The 18,997-nt window shown below is 42.3% G+C and overlaps 1 protein-coding gene across 6 annotated transcripts in view; it reads left to right on the top strand.

The window, feature by feature from the left end:
- SRGAP2 (SLIT-ROBO Rho GTPase activating protein 2) overlaps positions 1 to 18,997 on the top strand; it is a 244,839-nt gene that overhangs the window by 86,542 nt on the left and 139,300 nt on the right. For all 6 annotated transcript variants that reach the window (XM_031937250.1, XM_031937253.1, XM_031937254.1 and 3 more), the window contains exon 3: positions 8,130 to 8,322. In XM_031937250.1, coding sequence (XP_031793110.1) covers positions 8,130 to 8,322 — 193 coding nt within the window. The remainder of the gene's footprint in view (positions 1 to 8,129; positions 8,323 to 18,997) is intronic.

An 18,997-nucleotide genomic window follows, 5' to 3' on the forward strand; every position in this document is an offset into this window, starting at 1 on the left:
TAAAATGGAGATAAGAATAGTTTTTAATTCTTAGGGTTGTGAGGATCAGATGATACAATAAATGGTCAGTGCTATGCTGGCCAACATTAGAATGTTTGACCAGGTCAAATATTGAGGACGATGATGATTCTTTGTAAGTGGGTTCATATCAATTGAATTTATACCATGGGAAGCTGTTATTTTTCTGGGAAAATGCATTATTCTCACTAATCAGAACATAGCTATAAGTGCCAGGGAGAAGATGCTTTCTTTCTCTGTGTTTGTATCTCCAGAATCTAGCTTGGGGCCCCTCACAAAGTGCTGGCACTCTAATTGTTGAATGATTGATTAAAGGCCTTTACTTTCTCTGAGCTTCAGTTTCCTTATCTTTAAAATGGGGATAATCATGCTTTAATTTCCAGTGTACATCACAGTTTTGATCTGAGAATCAAATGAAATCATGTCAGATTGCAAACTTGAGCGTGCAGTATCAATGTCCAGTGCTATTACTGTCATGCTCTCAGATTATTTTCTGAATTACTCTGGCATTATGGGTGGGCATTGTCGAGTATCCTCCAAGACATGCCTTATAAAAAGCTGAACAACGTGGCATGTGCTCTATGAATGTTTGCAGATTAGAATAGAAATACATTAGAGTGGTTCTCTAAAAGACCTGGGTTCAAATTCCTGACCTGATACTACCTATATCAGAGCTTCTGAAACTGGGTTACAACCCCATATAGGGTTGTATAACCAAAAGTGGGGTGTGAAAAGTTTAGCAGCAGTAAAATGTACCAAATTCTGCCAAGATTAATATTTATATGAAATTAAGAAATACATCTATCTCATTAGTATGTCAGTTTGCTTTCAGTTTTAATAATTACTGATAAAATTGTGTATGCTAAATAATTGTTTTAAAATAAATTTCTTTATGATTTATTATCAGTAAATGTTTCAGTTGACATGGGAGACACTGGCACAGGACAGCTGAGCATGGTAAGCCCTCATCAGAGAAGGTGCTGTGCTCTAGGAGCAAAGGGGAATTGAAGTGGCCCAAAATTAGTGAAGCTACTCCCAATGTTCCCCGGGATTATTTGTGTCTGACCCGTGGCAGGACATTCTGAGCTATATCGTTCTGATCAGCCACAGTGGGACACACGGTAACTCGACTCTAACACAGTGATGTTTTGGCTCTCTTCGAGTACATAGGACAATAACATACCTGTATGCCCAGGGTCATATAAAAATTTCTCAGGTGAAAAGGGGTCCCTAATGGGAAAGTTTAGCAAGCCCTTCCTTCTATAACCAAGGCTTACTTATTTTCTTTCTCTAGTTCCATTTATTATTCTTTGAAATGAAGGAATTTAACTGGATGAGCTAGTTCTTTCCAGTGCCAGTATACTATCCTGTAAACAAAAAGAAAGGACCCTTTGTGTTGATTTGTTTTTTTGTTGTTTGTTTTGGTAGGAAAGAATTGTTAATAATAATATAGATCATAAGATTTAGAGTTAGAAGGACAATAGTGATGAGCTAGTCCACCTCCCTCTTTTTTCAAATTGAGGAAATTGAGGTACTAGAGTGACTTGCCCCAAGGTCACGTAAATAATAACTAACAGAGCAGGTATTCCAGCCCAGGCCCAACTCCAGGTCCAACAAGATGATGAGCCGGAGGTCCTAAGTTCCTTAGAGAGGAAACCTGCCAGGTAAAGGAGTTAGTTCATACTTACTTGGCAGCTCATTCTGACCTTCTCCTTCCCTGGAACTATCTTGTAAGAGAAAAGATTAAAGTACAGATAAGAGCTCTTAGTAAAAGATATGCAAATTGAGCTTTCTGAAGACCTCAATTGTGCTCTGATTTGACAGATACCAGAAAGGTAATGGGATTTAATTTTACTTATATTACTGTGACAGCAGGTGTTTTTAAAAAGAATTGAATCAGCCAAAGCTGGATTTGTGAGAAAAATCTATTGGATTGTTATCTTAGCAGAGATATTAAAGGGAGATATCTTATATTTATACCATTTATTAACATTGACTGAAAGACAAGGTGATTTGCTACATACAAAATATATGAGGTACACAGCCCAGCGCCTGGCTTCTGGGGAAAGGGGGTGGGGAAAGAGAGAGGCTGAGTCAGAGAGAGAGAGAGAGAGAGAGAGGGAGAGAGAGAGAAGTGGTTTGTCTGAGCTTAGATAGTACTAACATTTAAAGAAGAAGCAAAGAAGAAATAGAAAGTTATTTGTTTCCTTTCCCCCTTTCTGGGGCTGTGATTTGGCAAAGTGTGCTCAGAAAGGTATGTGTGGGGTGTCTACCTATAATCGTGAAGATTTGAAATAAGGAAGAGGACTCTGCTAGAATCTAGACGAGGTTACACTGCACTAAGCAGAGCCCACCTAAGATTTCTCCTTTTGGCTCATTCGTAAAGGAGAGAATTTTTACATTGCTTCTTATCCTCTTAGCTTTAGGTCAATGTCTGGCCTAACTTGGCCCACTTAGGACTTTGGACTTTATTTCTGCTGAATAGTTAATGTCCTGAAGAAATTGTGTTTCCCTTTGAATCCTCTCCTGCCTCTTCCCCAAAAAAGCATGGTGGTAGCTGGGTGTGGTTAGTAACTCAGTCTTGGCCAATCCTAAAATTACACTTCTCCAGAATGCTGTGCTGGCTCTATCTGGGGAATCACACATCAGAACAGAGGATGCCCAATGGACACTGCTTGCCATGTTTTGATATGTAAGTCCCCCTGAAATGATAAAGTGGTAATCAGCCAGTAGGACTTAATGTCAGAGCCAACCTGGGGCCTGGCTCCCAGTTTGTCTTAGGCAGCAGACTCAAGTGCATTTGGAAAGTGAGACACCCTTCCCTCCCCCCTCCACCCCAAGAAAGAATTGGAAACCATAGGTTTCTTCTTCATTTTTGGTCTCCCTTTTCTTAACTTAGGGGTAATTCCCTCTTAACTAACAAGGACAAATCTAGTTTCACTCTTGACTTAAATATATATAAGACACACTAACCACATCTTATCCACAAGTATCTTCCTCCTCCTTTCAAAAACTGTTGCCCCATTTTCTGTTTCACAAAGTGGTTTTTATAAAAGGATGCCATATTCCAGGAAAAGTCTTTTAAAAAATAGAAAGGAGAGGCAGAAGACACTAGATTTGTTTTAGGGCTGCCACTGAATTCCCTTTTCTCCTGCCATGCCTTCCTTGGGCTTGCCTGGGTCTGTAAGCTGGAGTTTTGTTATACTCATAGGTGGGAGCTTATTCTCATGCCTGAGCTAACTTAAAGAATAATTGAAATAAACATCACAGAGCTCGGTGCTATCCTCTTAAGAGTTGTTTTAGGTATAATGCTCCAGGCTGGGTTGCACAGGACTCCTGAGTCAGGGAGAAATATGCATCTGTGATTCCAGTGGTCCTTCAACTTTGGGCTTGGTTCAGAAGGGAATATGGGCCTTCCTCTGAGATATAGCTGCTTCTAGAAACTGATGGGAATTTCTAGTGACTTGATTGACTTCCCCAAATAGAATAAGAAGGGCACTCTAGAATCCAAAAGGATCTCATGGCTCCCTGGATTCTACCTCCATCAGTGGGAGAAATCTTGCATGAGTTTTGAAGTACTGTACTGATTGGTATAGATTGAGGCAAGGGAAAGGAGAGGAGGGGAGTTAGAGGGAATCCCTCTAAGCTTAGACAAGCCCCTCTTTTCTTCTCTGCTCTCCCATGGCCACCCCGTCATCCCTCCCCTCCCCTGAGTAGCTGCCTCCTGCTTGGGCACGAGGCCTGGGTGTGCTGGCGTTCAGAGGCCTATTGTGTGCAGAGACAGAGAGCTGGCATGTCTGCCATGCAGCATCCTCCCGCCTCAACCCCCCCTTATTGTTTTTCTTTGCAGCAGTGATGAAAATCCTGAGGCAGCACATTCTACTTTGGACAGAGCTTGGACTACTTTCTGCCTTGATACAACCAAGTGGAACCTGGAGGTCTAGAGTTTGGCTTGTGTAGTGAACATATTTGTGTTCTCAGGGAGACAGGGAGGTTTACTGCCACTGACCTTTGGGGGGATGGGGATAGGACATCTCCCAGGGACAGGTGGAGCGCATCTTTGAATCTTTTAGTTTATTGAGTTTTTCTTGGCAGGGTGGTAGAATTCTTGAAGTTTGTTCCCTTATTTTTCCTGCCTTTAACCCAGTGCTGAATGACCTAGGGCTGTCTTTCACATGATTTAATTAAAAAAATGTTTTACTTCCTCTAAACCCACCCTTCAGAATAGCTCTAGAAAGTGGGCACAGACAGCAAGCTCAGACAAGAGACTTCCAGAGTGAATCAGTAGGCTAGTTGAAACAAAGCCATAATTAGCCCCCAACCGGCGTAATCATTCGAGTGGTGAATGCCGCAATTTTTGAGATGTTACTCCCTAATTATTATTGTTTACCCAGGAAAGGCATCTACAACACGGTCTCATTTCCTTTGGTTCCCTATTCTGGATATAGTATCTAAAAGCACTAGCTAAGTCTTCCTCTAGGAACAGTCCCTTGGCTGATAGAAACTTTGACCCAGCCTACCTTGAACTAGTGATACAGTAGGGAGAAATCAGGGGTCTTGCCTTCCCCAGTTCTATAGCCACAGTTTCAGGATGGTAAAAAACTGGACTGAGCTAGTCATCTTCCCTGTTTAGGGAGAGGAGGTTGAAGGAAATAGCAGCTGGAATATTACTGATTACTGTCCCCATCTTCCTTCCCCCCTCCCCTCCCTGTCTTCTTTTCATTTCAAACTCATGAAAAAGCTGGTCTGAGGACACCAGAAGATTTCCCAGTGCACCCATGGATACCCTCTCTGGGGCTACTTATTCCCAAGCTAATATAGAGGGGAAAGCAGGAGCAATGTCTTAGCATCCTCTAAAACTAAACTTTCTGGTGGCCTGGCATTATGGGAATTAATTCAGCTGGGACTGTGTTTCCCCTTGCCCAGCTTGTTCCTCTCACCTTCCCCTGCCAGCTTGATCCTCAGTGAGCCAGAGTTCTCAGAGTCCTACACATTATTTTAGCCCACCTCCCAGCTAACTAATCCTCCCGCTAGTCTGCTGACTAAGTGACCAGGGAGCTTTTTCAGCCTAAAGAATCTCAGTTTCTTATTTTAACTGAACACTCTTAAGTGACAGCAATGAACAATTGGGTCTGCTGGCCAAGCTTCCGCCTAGTCCACAGCTGGTTCAGCCGATGGGTTACTTGCCAATATACAGGAGAAAAGCAGGCGTAACTTAGAACATTTTCATTAGGCAGGTTCAGGAATCTCTGGGCACATGAGGGACCTTCCATGATCTCTAGCTAGCTTTCCTTCATAGCAAGCTTTTTCCTTCATTTCCATACATGTACATGGACCCATCCAGACAAAGGGGGTCTGCCTCTTGGTCAGGTCCACCTCAGCCTAGTGGTAAGTGGAAGGAAGGAGCCAGGAGTCCTATCTTCCCCAACACTATAGCTGCAAAATGGTCAAGGCTGGCCTGAGAAGGGTCATCCATCCTGCTGTACCGTGGGAGGGGCCCAGCGTGGCCGGCAAAGGAAAACCGCTGAAATATTGCTGCCTCTGTGGCCCCCCCCCCCCCCTTACCATTCTCGTACTTCAGTCCCCTGGAGAAGCCACCCTGAGGACTGCAGGAGACTTCCTGCTAGGCCCAGGGGCATCCTCTCTGAGCTGCTCCTCCTAGGGTAAGACTAGAATGGAGGGAGGGTGCCCTTTTAATGACCAGGAAAGCAGTCGGGTAGGGAAGGCTCTCCAAGGAGCGCCCTGGGGCCCAGTTTCAGCTCAGACAGAGTCATTTGGGGGCCAAGTGACCCAGGCAGCTCCAAGGGGAGAGAGCGAGGGGAATGGCTAGGTATCTGCGAGAAGCCCGATGAGTCAAATCCGGGCTGTGCCCCGAGCAGCGCCAGATGGGTGGTCTCTGCTCACACCTTGTAGTCAGCATATGGCTCTGGTCCTGGACTGGCCTTCCCTTCCCCGCTGGCCCCACGACAGCAGTGACCCTCTGGGCAGCCTCAGTGCTTGTCCTCGAATGACTTATCAGTGCAGAGGCAATATGGTTCCAGAGTTGTGCCTGGAAATAAACTTGGAGAGTGGGTCGGGAAGGGACGAGGATGGGCCCTGATTGGTGGATTTCCTTGGGAATGGGCAACTCCTCCCCGCTCTAATAGGCCCTAAGGGAGCCCTGCTAAAGATAAAGGGGATGACCAGCCAGGGAAAGGTGGAGAAGATAAGGTCTGCAGTCTTTGAGGGGGGAGACAGGATGCCGCATGGCACACTCCTGCAGTCCTGAGCTGGGAAGCAGGCAGGCCGGCTTTGGCACTGCTCGCCTTTCCGGAGGTGCCAGATCTGCCTGCTACCCGTTGATGTGATTGACTTCTCTGGCAGGGAGGGGTCTGCAGCCCTGCGCAGGCAGCAGGTTGGGATGGCGGGCAGATTGGGTGGCATCTGGAGCCACCAGCACTTCAGATCAGGAGGGTTGGCTTGCCTGTTCTGTCTAAAAGGTGGTCAGAGAGGTCTTGCCAGCTGTGCCTGGGAAGTCTGTCCAGGTCTGTCAGAGATGATGGAAGAAAGGAGGCTTCGGTGGGAAGGATGTAGTAGGGTTTTTTTTTGCCACCGCACAAACAATAGGCCTTTTGGACTTTGTGACTGATATTTCTTCACAGACTTGGAAGTAGCGTATGAGTTTGGATCATAGATAAAGCGGTGGACCAGCATGCTTGATTCTAAGGATCCTATTTTTTAGTGTCTGAGAAACCTTCAATCTATCCAAACCCCTTTTTGAGTGTCTTGGAAGCTAACCTTAGTGAAACTACATGACTTACCCAGAAAAACATAGATTTTAGTTGTCAAAGATAGAATTTGAACCCATAGTCTTTGACTCTTGTTCTAGTATGTGTTTGTTTATTTTTAATTACGCATCCTACCTCTAAATTTCATTCATTCTTAGTTTGCATCTTGGGTAAGTCTTCTGCTTTCTCTGTCTCAAACAGCCCTTTGGCTATAACTAATCACTCTTGCCCCCCTAGGCCCCAGTTTCTTCCCTTTAGAAAATGAAGGGATTGGCTTAAATGGTCTTTTGTGATTTTGTGTATCCCTTTAACTCTCTCCAGCAAGTAGAGAGAAAAATATTAAGACAATGTCTACAAAGTAGATCCTTTTGGCTTTATTGAGAATATCTTTTTGTATATATAAGGTTAAATGGTGCCTTGAAAGAGGGAATGGTGTTTCTGGAGGTTTTCCATACCCTAGGATTTCTGGGTAACTAAGATGAGATGACAGAGAATTTGTCTTTTATTAACCTCCATGGGGTAGAGATGGGGAGGTGGGGGGAGAGAGACAGATAAATGGAAAATGGGAACTCTTCCAATTCAGTAAACATTTATTAAGGATTTTCCAAGGGTGTGGTTGGGGATAAAAAGATAAAAATTATATTGTTTCTGTCCTCAAGGATACTATGTTCTTCTAGGGGAGCAAAGGAAAGAAAAGACTAAATGGAGGATAAATAGGGCCTGAGCTGAACCTCAGAGACATATAAAGAATCTGAAAGACAGAGATGAGAAGGCTATGTATTTGGGGCATGGGGCAGTGCTGGAGGTGGGAAGGTCATCTAGTTTGATTGCATGGAAGCAGGTGTTTGGAAACACCTTGAGTTTGGGGAATGGCTAGCTGTCCTCTTCATCCAGAACCTAGACTGTGCAAAAAGCAGTCTTAGGAAATGAGGCTGGAAAAGTCATACTTGTACTTTTGGAAGATGGTTTTGGCATAAAGAATAATTTGGAAAGAGGAGGCTGGAAGTGGAAGACCAGGCTCTTCAGAAAGATATTATAAGTAGTCTAACAGAGGGAGTGATGGCCATATGATTGGAAAGAAGAGGACAGAAATCGATTATGTGAAGGTACTCAAGTCTTGGCAACACTTTTGATCTAAGGGGGCACAATGCTAAGGAAGAAAAAAAGCCAAGGTTAACATCAAGATTTTGAGTCTGGGTTTCTTGAAGATGGTGGCGCCATTAATGAAAAAGCAAGTTTGAAAGAAGGATGGGTTTAGTAGAGGTATGGATGATATGTTCAGTTTTGGTGTATTGGGTTATTTGGGGTTCTTGGTCTAATCTTGTTCACCTGTTTCTGTTGCAGAGATCCGTGCCCAGCTCACGGAACAGATGAAATGCTTAGACCAACAGTGTGAGCTACGAGTACAGCTGTTGCAGGATCTTCAGGACTTCTTCCGAAAGAAGGCTGAAATTGAAATGGACTACTCCCGAAACTTGGAGAAGCTGGCAGAGCGCTTCCTGGCCAAGACGCGGAGCACCAAGGACCAGCAGTTCAAGTAAAGTGTTTCATAGTTTTTCATTGTGGAATCTTCTGGAGAGGCTGGGTTTGTTAATCCATGGTTATTTCAGCTTAGAAAAGTGGTCAGGCATTTTTTACAGGGCTGTTACATATTCAGCCTGCCATTTCAATTAAATCAGAATAAATTATGAGATATAAGGATGATGCAGTGTCCAGCAGTTTATGTTTGGTATATCTTATCTGCCATGTTTTTCACCTTCATTGTTCTTTGCAAATTATAATATGGAGGAGACAAAGACCCCTTTATCTCTTGAATATACTAAATAATGAATCCAAGAATTAGGTTGGATGAACCAATATGATAACCCTAATAAGGTTAATCTGAGAGTTTCTCTGCACTATAATTTATCTTGGATTTGTTTTTGGTTTTAATAGATTTGATATATATAAAACTTTTTCATAAGTATCAACTTGGGAATTATCATCTGTTGAAAATTTTGGTACATATGGAGATGGTTCTCAAGAGGTATAGATTTAATTAAATGATCTTAGTTTTATTTGAGTAGTCGACTCTCCTAAAAAACAGAATATTTTAGAGTTGGAAAAACACTTAAGAGTTCTTAAAGTTTAGTTGTATTACTTTACATTTAGGGAAACAGTCACATTTAGAGCTGAAAGAGACCATGAGGATCATGTAGTTTAATGCTCTGATTTTATTAGAGAAACTCAAGACACAAAGAATGACCCTGCTCGCCTAAGATCCCATAACTATTTAGTGATAAGTGCTGGGACTAGTGAGAGTATACTGGATTTGGGCACAGAAAGATTTGGGTTCATTATGAAATCTGATGCTAGCTCTGCAACTGCAGACAGTCACTTGAATTCTCTGATCTTAGTACTTGACAAATAGAAATTGTTTATTAAGCGTTTGTACTTCTTAATTCCTCTATAAAATGAAAAAATACTCTTTACTATTTTGCCTACATGCTTAACAAAGGAGATTGTGGTCCCAACAGTTAACATACCATTGCTATCTCTCCTGTTTGCTCATCTCTGAGCAAACCTTGAATGAACTCCCCAGCCTGAAATCTCAGCAATGAGAGTGGATTCTCCAAAGAGGCAATGGATAAGGCATGCTATTCAATTCCATTTTTATCAGCCAATAAGTATGTCCTAAAAGTTTTAGTGCAGCTTAAAGCTTTAATAGTTTAAAAAACCTTAGGGCTGTTTTAAGCTTTGGTAGCTTAAAACTTTGGTAAAACCAAGTAGTTGGTTATATGAGACTGGAATTCAAGAAGGAAATTAGGACTGGATTTCAAAGTTATCTGCCATGCCATGGGATGATAATCCACCCATGGGAATGGTTACCAAGGGAGAGAATATATAGAGAAAAGAGGGACAGAGACAGAGACTTGAAGGAGGAAGTGCCTACTCTTAAAAGGAAGAAAATGGATGATGGTCTAGTAAAAGAGATTAAGGAGGGATCAGGAAGGTTGGAAGAGAATTAGGAGAAAGTAGTGCCATAGAGGTCAAGCAGAAAAAGGCCATGTGGGAAGGAGGAGGTGATTGATAATGTCAAAAGCAAGAAAGGGATAAGGACCAAGAAGAAGCCATCAGATTTAACTATTAGGAAATTATTGGGAACCTTCAGAGCATAATTTTAGTCAAGTAGTTGAGTCAAAAGTCATATTGTAAGGAGTTGAATTGAGTGGAAGGTGAGAAAAGGTCCTTTTCAGTTCCAAATTAATTTCCCTAAAGTAGCTATTTGGTTAGGTACCTCCTCATGTGAAAGGGAGTTAGTTACCGGAGCTGGTGTTTCTGCACCATGTTGTGATGGAACAAGGAGGCAAGGGATACAAAAGTAGAGAATGATGTACTGTCGAACTGTTTTTCTATTATTGTATCAAGATTGTGAAAGAAGTTGAGCCAGAAAATAGGGAGATGATAATGATGATGACTATAATGATGAAGATGTTAACAGTTGGCATTTATGTATGTATGGCTTTAAATTTCACAACACACATAGTCACAAACTCATTTGATCTTGATAACAATCTAGTGAAGGAGATTATTTTATTATCCTCACTTAACAGATAAGAAAATTGAGATCCAGAGAGTTTAATTAAATTACAGAGAAGATAGAATGTAGGAATTGGAGTCAGGAAGACTGGGTTGGAATCTTGCCTTAGACACATTTAGTATCTGTATGACCCAGGGCAATTCCCTTGATCTGACCCTGCCAGGGAATAATGAGGTAGGCCCAGAATTGACTAGGAGAGAAAACTGGATTGGGAAATGTAAAAGAGCTTTTAATGACCTGAAGATTCTCTCTGAACCGAAGGCCTGTCCTTGTGAGCCCCAACATACTTCTGGTGTTTTAATACGGTTCTGAGTCATGGAACACCACTGTCTCCAAAGAACTGAAATTGAAGATCACCCAAAGAGCAGCAGAGAGGTACACGGAGGGAATGAGCAATATGTAACGTATTACACAGAAAGCATTAGGAATTAGAAGTAGTGTTGAGGATGCCATCAGAAAGATAGGTGAGCTAAAAAGAAGAGGGGTTGATTTTGGTGGGGATCCCTAATGGAGAGCCCCACATGCTTCATTGTTATCCTTATAGCCTAGAGAGAAAACGAAGAAGTCCCCCTGCTCCCTCTAGCACACGGGGTGTTCTTCCATGAGTAAACTTCAGGGAGGACTTGGAGAAGAGTTCCACAAAATGAACAGACATGGACGGGTTGCAATCTGTATCATATAAGGAAATATTAACTCTAACAAGATCACAGACCGAATAATGGTGTTCCTGAGGACCCTCTGGAAGGGGAGGGTCTACGAAATTCTTTGTCATTTTTGTCAATTTTTTGTATTTTTTTGTCTGTGAACATACAGCATCCCTCCCAAAGAATGTATGCTCCTTGAGGCAGGGCAGTCTGTCTCACTTTATGTGTGTTTTCCAGAATGCAGTATCGTGTTGGACACACAGCAGGCACTTAATAAATACTTGTTGATTAATTCATTAATGGTCTGGAACTGGTAAGAATGAGTTGGCACCAAGTGCAATTTTCAGAAGGAGCTTGATTCCTCCTCACCCTAAGTTCTTGGCAATTTATTCCATCAGTATAGATGAGGACTTATAGAGAAGAGCTGGGGTTTGTGAGCGGGGACTAAGCTCGACAATCTTTGGGTTCCTTTCCAGTTGGTCCAGGTCTGAGGTATGGAGGAAAGCATCAGCTATCAGGGAGTGGGGAGAAGAGGGGTATCATGTCCCAGAACAGAGGCAAAGCAATTTCCAGTCCCTCCCTTTCCAGTGTGTCCCTGGGGCCCCGTTATTCTAAAACCTTGTCAATGGTGACATTCCTTCAGATGAAACCAACTGTAACACATTCACGTCTGCCCACTATAGAAGTCTGGTCCGTGTCTTCCCCTGAGTTCTCCCAGAAGCTCCCAGTGGGTGCCCACTGCTCCCTTGCAGAGCTGGAGCTGCTGCTGACCTGGCAAGGCCACAAAGGTGTCCTCTGCACTGTCAGGAGAGCAGCCCCTCGAGGGCAGATGGAGATGTTTGCCCTGGGGATAGAGCAGCTGCCTGCCAGGGCCAGTTGGTCCTTAGGGATCTGGCCCCAGCCTCTGCGAAATCTGTTTCTCACCCTGGCTGGGTTTCAGCCACACATACTGGGTTAGGCTGGGGCTTCATTAAAGTTCCTTCTTAAGTGGCTGCATTGGAAGGCATATGCTGCTGAACAGCCTTTCCTCTCTTATCTTGGAAACCTTCTTTCTCTGGAAGCTATTCCTCTGTCACCTGGGGGCTCCCCTCACTACTCTGCTTGGATCCAAGCTCCCTTTTGTCCTCTGCCATAGTAAGCTCAATTCTGACCTCCTCCTTAAAAAGCCCATAGCATGATGCCCATTGCACCATCCCTATCTTCTCCTCCTGCCCTCTCGTCCTTCCCTGAAATCCGTTATTTATGAGATGTTGCCAGCTTTGTTGTAGATGGATCTTATTTTTCACCCCCAGTAAAGCTATAGATGGTTGATTCCCTGGCCCCTTGGCCCGTGGCACAACAAGCTTTAGTTGTCTATCCATCCTGACTGGAAAGATGCTAGGCTTCTATCTTCCCAGATTAATTGTTAAAAAAGAAACAGCCTATTAAATGGTGGTAGAAAACCCTCACCGGGAAGATGTGATTGCATTTACATTGGGCTCCTGGAGGAACAGAAACATCTTCCTCTTTCATTCTGAGACTTTGATTGTCTCTTTAAAGTAGGAGCTGTGTTAATATTGCCCAGCAGGGTTTTAATTGATACTGCACTGTATTTTTTCTGCTGTAAATTACCTTTTGGTGGTCTCTTGCTTGATTTTGATCCTCTACTTTGAATGGCTTGTCACTCTCCTTCTCCTTGAGTTTTTAAAGGTATATTCCTATCTTGTCCTTTCTGTCTCACTACTCATTTGTGCTGTTTTCTAACTCCCTCTGTCATTGTCATCATTAATTAGCATCCCTGGTACAAGGCATCATCTTCCTCCTCGAGGAAAATACAAATAAGAAAAATAGCAGAAATTTATAAAGCACCTTAGGGTTTGTAAAGTGCTTTACATTCATTATCTCTTTTCATGTTCATATTCCCTTGCAGTAGGTACTATAAGAAATTATCCCCTTCTTACAGTTGTGACTTGTTCATACCTATAGAATTAGTAAGTTTTTTATTGTTTGTTCTTTTTTCAGTCACGTGCAACTCTTCATAATCCCAATTGGTGTTTTTTGGGCAGAGATACTGGAGGGGCTTGCCATTTCCTTCTTCAGCTCATTTACAGATGAGGAAACTGAGCCAAACAGGGTGAAGTGACTTGCCCAGAATCATACGTGTCTGAGACTCGATTTCAACTCAGAAAGATGAGTCTTCCTGACTGCAGGCCCAGTTCTCTCTGCATTATATCACCAGCTGCCTTTTATATAGAGGCAGTACTCAAACCCAGTTCTCTCTAGCTCACACTGCCCCTGATTCCTCAGGAGTTTATAATCCAGTGGAGAAGTAAGATGTAGATACATGAAAATAACCACAGTACAAGGGAGGGTGTAATCAGTTGTGCAATAGGAAAGAAGTACTCTAAGATTTCAGAAGGACAGAGCAATTAACTTCCAGCTGGACTGGTCAGAAAATACTTGGTGGAAGAGGTCGGATTTGGGCTGGGCCTTGAGGATGGGCAGGATTTCAGGAGGTGGGGAAGGTGGGGAAAGAGACTGGGGGGAGCCAGGACATTCCCGGCATTCCCAGGGCCAGCAACCATTCTGTAATCTGCCTCTCCTTCTCAGCGGAGCTCCTTGAGACCTTGTATACTTGGTGCCTGCGTTTTCTTGTTGCCTCTGACCCTCATCTAAACCCTCTGCTCTTTGACTTCTGACCTCCTCGTGCAACTGGAACTACTCTCCACTGCTATCAGTGATCTCCTGGATGCAGATCGCATGACCTCTTCTCAATCCCCATCCTTCCTAACTCTCTGCTGTCATGGATACCTGAAGCCCCTCACCTCTCTCTAGGTTCTCATAGCCAGTTCCCCTCTTACCTATCCTCCAGACTTCTTTTTGCCTGACCTTAATCCTCGCCCTTTTCTCTAATTAGGTGTCCTCCAAAGCTTTGGCCTGGGCCCTTTTCTCTGGATTTGGGCTAAATGATGTGGCTTTAAATTGAATTAATTTGAAAAGTGGGGAAACATAAAGCATGTTCTGAGCACCATGACTGAACAAATTGCTTCTGGGCATAAGTGTGTTCAAATAATAGTAATAACACGTTTATATTATGTTTTAAGGTTCTTAAAAGCCTCCTCACACTAGTTCTGTCAGGTAGAGACTTTCATTTTATATATGGTCCCACTGATGGGTATGTTCTCTATAATCAGAGAATTTTTGAAGGGGAAAGAAGCCCATTTAGTCCCACCCACCCTTGAATTTGAATCCCTTCTACAACATACTCAAGCAGTTATCCAGTCTTTGCTTAAAGACCTCCAGTGTGGGAAGTCCACCATCCCTGCAGGCAGTACATTCCACTACTGGGCAGCTATAATTGTGAAGTTCTTCCTCATATTGAGTTTAAGTTTGCTATTTTGAATCTTCCACCCATTATGTACTAGTCTTAGTTCTCTCCACTGTAAACCATTTTTCCCATTGGATTGTGTTTCTTTGGCTTCCTACCCACTGTACACTACCCCACAATGAATTGTAGTCCAATGCTGGACCCACTTCTTGCCCATATGCAGTATTTATCTAAGATATGTATTAATAAACTAGCTTTATGGGTTGTTCACCTAACTGCTTATCATAGTGGATAGTAGGCATTTTTTTAATTCATTGTTTTATCAGTCAGTTAACATTTATTAAGCACCTATTGTGTTCCAGCACTGGGCTAAGCAAAGAAGATACAAAGAAAAATTAAAAAAAAAAAAATCCCTACTCTCAAGGAGCTCACATACTAATGGAGGAGACTATGGTGTAAACAATTGGCAGGTGGAGGGTAATCCCAGAAGAAAGGCACTAAGGTGGCATGCTCCAAACTCTTGAATGATCATGGATCATATAGTAGCTTTACACTGTTCAGGGACTTGAGATAAGTCAGGTCCCCTCCCATCTATAGGGTATTCCATTAGGACTTTGTACTGGATATTATCCCTGTTAAGCCTCTTTGTGTTAAATGTCTTGGTGAACATGACCCAATTTTGTGTACCACATGGGATATTAATAATTAGAAAATCACCAATCAAAATTCTTTCATTGCATTTTTAAGGAATCTTTTGTGATTTTAACATATGCACATGAGACATGTGCTTTGAGGAGGGCTTATGAGGAAGCACTTTGTTTTACTGAATCAAAAGCTTTTTATATAATCAACAAATAATAGACACAGTGAGGTCTTTTTTTTCTCTGTACCTTTCAGCCAATTATGTGACTGCACAGATAAGGTCTGCTGAATAAAATTATTTGAGAGAGTCTATCTGTTCCTTTCTTATCAAGCCTGCCCTTGACAACGTTTTTAGATTATTTTCACAGAGATTTTGTAGAGATGGTAAAGTATGTATATAGGCTAGTAATTATTAGTATTTTTTGATCACCTTTTTCAGGAACAATAGTATCCATGATTTTTCCTAAGCATTTGTTATAAACTCCTCTTTCAAACCTTAAGAATCAATCCTTTTATTTAATCAAAGTGTGCCCACATTGTGTCTCCAGTATTTTATATATTTGGTCAGACACAACTACTTATCTTATCTTTATTTTATTTTTGTCATTTCTGTTCCCTCACATGACATTCTAAGGACTCTGATGTTAGAATCCAAATGTTATACATTTGGTGTCTCCAATGTTATACATGGAAAAAGCAGTTTATTATAGAAGCTTTGACAGGCCTTTTCGATTTTTTAATCTTTTTCTTGTCCTCCTTCCAGTTTTGACCCTAAATGCCCTTGGAATGGGCATCTTTACAACAATTTATTTAGTTTGTTTTTTCCCCACAATATTTCACTGTTTTATTGCTCACAATTTTCTATCCTTCTTCTCTATAAGATTTTTATAAATAAAATCATATTTTAATCTCATTTTATCTTTTGGTACAATTTCTCCCTGTGATATATGTAGCATAAATATTAGGATCCCCAGTAGAAGTTTGGACTTTTAGCCTATAAGCTATGTGTTTGTGTTAGGGATGGCAATTGAAGGTATTTTAAGCAGGGAAATGATGTCAAAGGATGTTTTAGGTTGACTTATAGAGGGAGAGGGAGAGAAGATGGTTTAGAAGTATATGGAACCTAGAGGTGAGGAGATCAATCACTAAAGAACCTATGTCAAAATGCCAGGTATGAGATGAAGAGACCCTAGATTAGGATGGTGAGAATGGGAATGGAGAAGAAGGAATAAACAAGAAGATACTATAGAATAAGAACCTGTAGAATCTTATAATGACTATGTTCTATGTTCAGCATACACTATGTTCAGCTACAAGAATTTTTAAGCACCTACTATGTGTAAAGCTTTGTGTGGGACGCTGATAATAGACAGACAAAATGGAAAATACAGGATTTGGAAATGAGGGAGGGGGTAGAAAATGATTCCAAACTTCCAAGTCTGGGTGACTTGAAGAATATAGGTAACTTAGAGGGAGTAGCAAGTTTGGGAGTAGAGGGAGGGAGGTGAATTGGATTTTAGAAATATTAAATTTGAGGCAGCAGCAGGATTTCTAAATGGAAACTCCCCAATAGATGTGAATTCACAGCAGGAACAGAGTAAGTGGGGAGGCAAAAAGGAAGGGGAGTGGATAAGAGGAAGATGTAGGAGAGAGGAGAGAGAAAACAAAAGAAGGAGCAAGAGAGTGGAGAGAGGTTGAGAGTGCAGGAGGCAAGATGCTTTTGTGTCATCTATGGCATTTGACCTATTGGGAGGGAGAGAGGCCTAAAAAAACAGAATGGTGGGGTTAATGTGCTATTTTCATTAAAATTCCAATTAGTGGTGGTGTAGAAAGGCTTTCCTGGAGTGTCAGCTCATTTGGGAGTACTGGGGCAGAAACGATGGGGAAGCTCAAGAATCTGGTGTGCCATTTGACTTTCCCTCCTCCCCTTTATTGGGAGGATGTGTGCACTATTGAAAAAGGAATTCTTAAAAATTCTGGGCTCTTGGTCCTGTTTGGTACAAAAGATGGGCACATTCTGTACAGTCACTGTGTTCCACCACTGATGGGCTTCCTCCTCAGAAGGCGAGCTTGGAGATACTCATTAACCACACCAGACGGCTTATGACTGAAAGGCTAAAACCTATTGGCTGGGGGAGTGCACTACAGCTGTGATTGCAAAATAGGAAAGGGGTGGAGGGCCAGAAAATTCCCCTCCAGTGTGGGGTGACACTAGAGAGGGAAGTAGGCAGCCCCACGTGGCTTCCGGGAGAACCCTGGATTTCTTGGGACTAGTGTGTCAGTCATCCGTTTTGGACACGTTTCTGGAATGATTTGTTTCCTTGGGCAAGGCTCCTCCAGATGCAGCATCTGGCATTGAGCAAGCTCTGCTCCTCCTCCTCGGTTCTAAGATGCTTCCCCTCAGGCACAAAAGAAAGGTCCCATAGCAGTATCCAAGAGGGGGGTCTGTCCCATAGGGGAGAGTTGGGCCCCCGCTAGAACTGGGAGCCTGGAAGAATCACATAGATGGCCCTGTGGGACCCAAGAATTCCTCCAGTAGCCAGTGGAAGTGTATGTAATATCTCTAACTTGAGCCACTGTGTCACTGCCATTTTCTCCTTCAGAGGGAGTTGGCTCTGAGTGCTGGTCCCTTTTGCACTCCAAAGACTGATTTGGGCCATTGTAACCCCCTCTTCTGGCCTTTGTAGTGTTGCTCCATTGCACAGGACATGGTGAGAGCCATGGGATGCCTCCTGGAATTGTGTGGTCACTGCCCTATAAATACCTAGTAATTTTAGATTTCTTCCTATCCCTGAATAGTTATGCTATGAAATGCCATGTAGCTCAATGTAGGCTTCCAGGTCACTTTGGAATTTTTATACTCCTAGCACTTAAAGGTAGGAAATTTGGCAGATAATTACCCTCTTCTTTCCTTTGTACTCATGTAGCCAATAGTTACTTCTAATTACCAAGTTATTATGTTCCTATAAAACTATGAAGTAGAGGCTAACAGGTCCCAAATGCATCCTAGGAGAATGAAAGAATATCAGTCCCATACAACCTTTTCTCAGCAGATGGATCCTTTCTAGAAAGCTGGAGGTGAAGGAAGGCAAGACATGTATGTCTCTGCAGAGTATGTGTTTGCATTTTTTTTTTTTGTTTTGTTTTCCAATAGCACCGTTCTTGCCCATCCTACCCTCCAAACTTATTTAGATATTGTTTTTTGGCATGTGGGATGATGATGGGTGAGTTAGAAACACAGTCATTTTCAAGAAAAATTAGTATGAGGTTAGATATCTGGTGGAATCCCACCTTGCCCCGGAGTGTTAGTCTTTCAGCTTGCCAAGGCATGGAAACAAAGCTTCCAAAGCCTTGGTGGGCAGAATGCCAGGGAAAAGGTTTGCCAGAAGGGGTTTCAATATATATCTTCACAGTTCTTGTTAACTTAAATCACTCCATGAGTCTTCAGGAAGAAATGGGGTATGGGAGCAAATAACCCTGGACTGAAAGCAAGTGGTTTATGGGATCTTCAATTCCCAATAATTTGCAACCATTTAAACGAATTAATTAGCTCAACTTTGTTCTTTAAAAGCAAGAGCTAAGTTGTCATTATTAGTAGCTTGCTATTTAGTTGTATTGAGTTCAGAAAGTAGAGAAGGACAATCTTCTTAAAGATATTAAAATTAAAAGGGGGATTTAAGGCTATTAATGTAACAAAGGCACAGGAATTTTTTTAAAAATATGAATGGTATGCATGGAAAATCCCAAAGGAGGAGGTCGTTTGGGGGGTTAATTGGAATCCAGATCGTTTCAGTTAAGGAAGATTTAAAGAGGAGATAAATATTTTTCCATCAGAAATTGTCCTCAAATCAGATACAAATAAGGACTTAAGCATCTAATTCATCCAAGTTTTCAGAGCATGTGTTTAGCCAAAGACTCTAGAAGAAAAATTTTTTATCTTACATTATACTGCAGGGTGATGGGGGAAGGGAAAGGACTTGGAACATGTGCAAGGCTAAGGAATTGGTGACCATCTGAGAAGCTTTGGGAAAATGAGGGA

Source organism: Sarcophilus harrisii, chromosome 4, assembly GCF_902635505.1.
Source record: "Sarcophilus harrisii chromosome 4, mSarHar1.11, whole genome shotgun sequence".
Taxonomy (NCBI): Eukaryota; Metazoa; Chordata; class Mammalia; order Dasyuromorphia; family Dasyuridae; genus Sarcophilus; species Sarcophilus harrisii.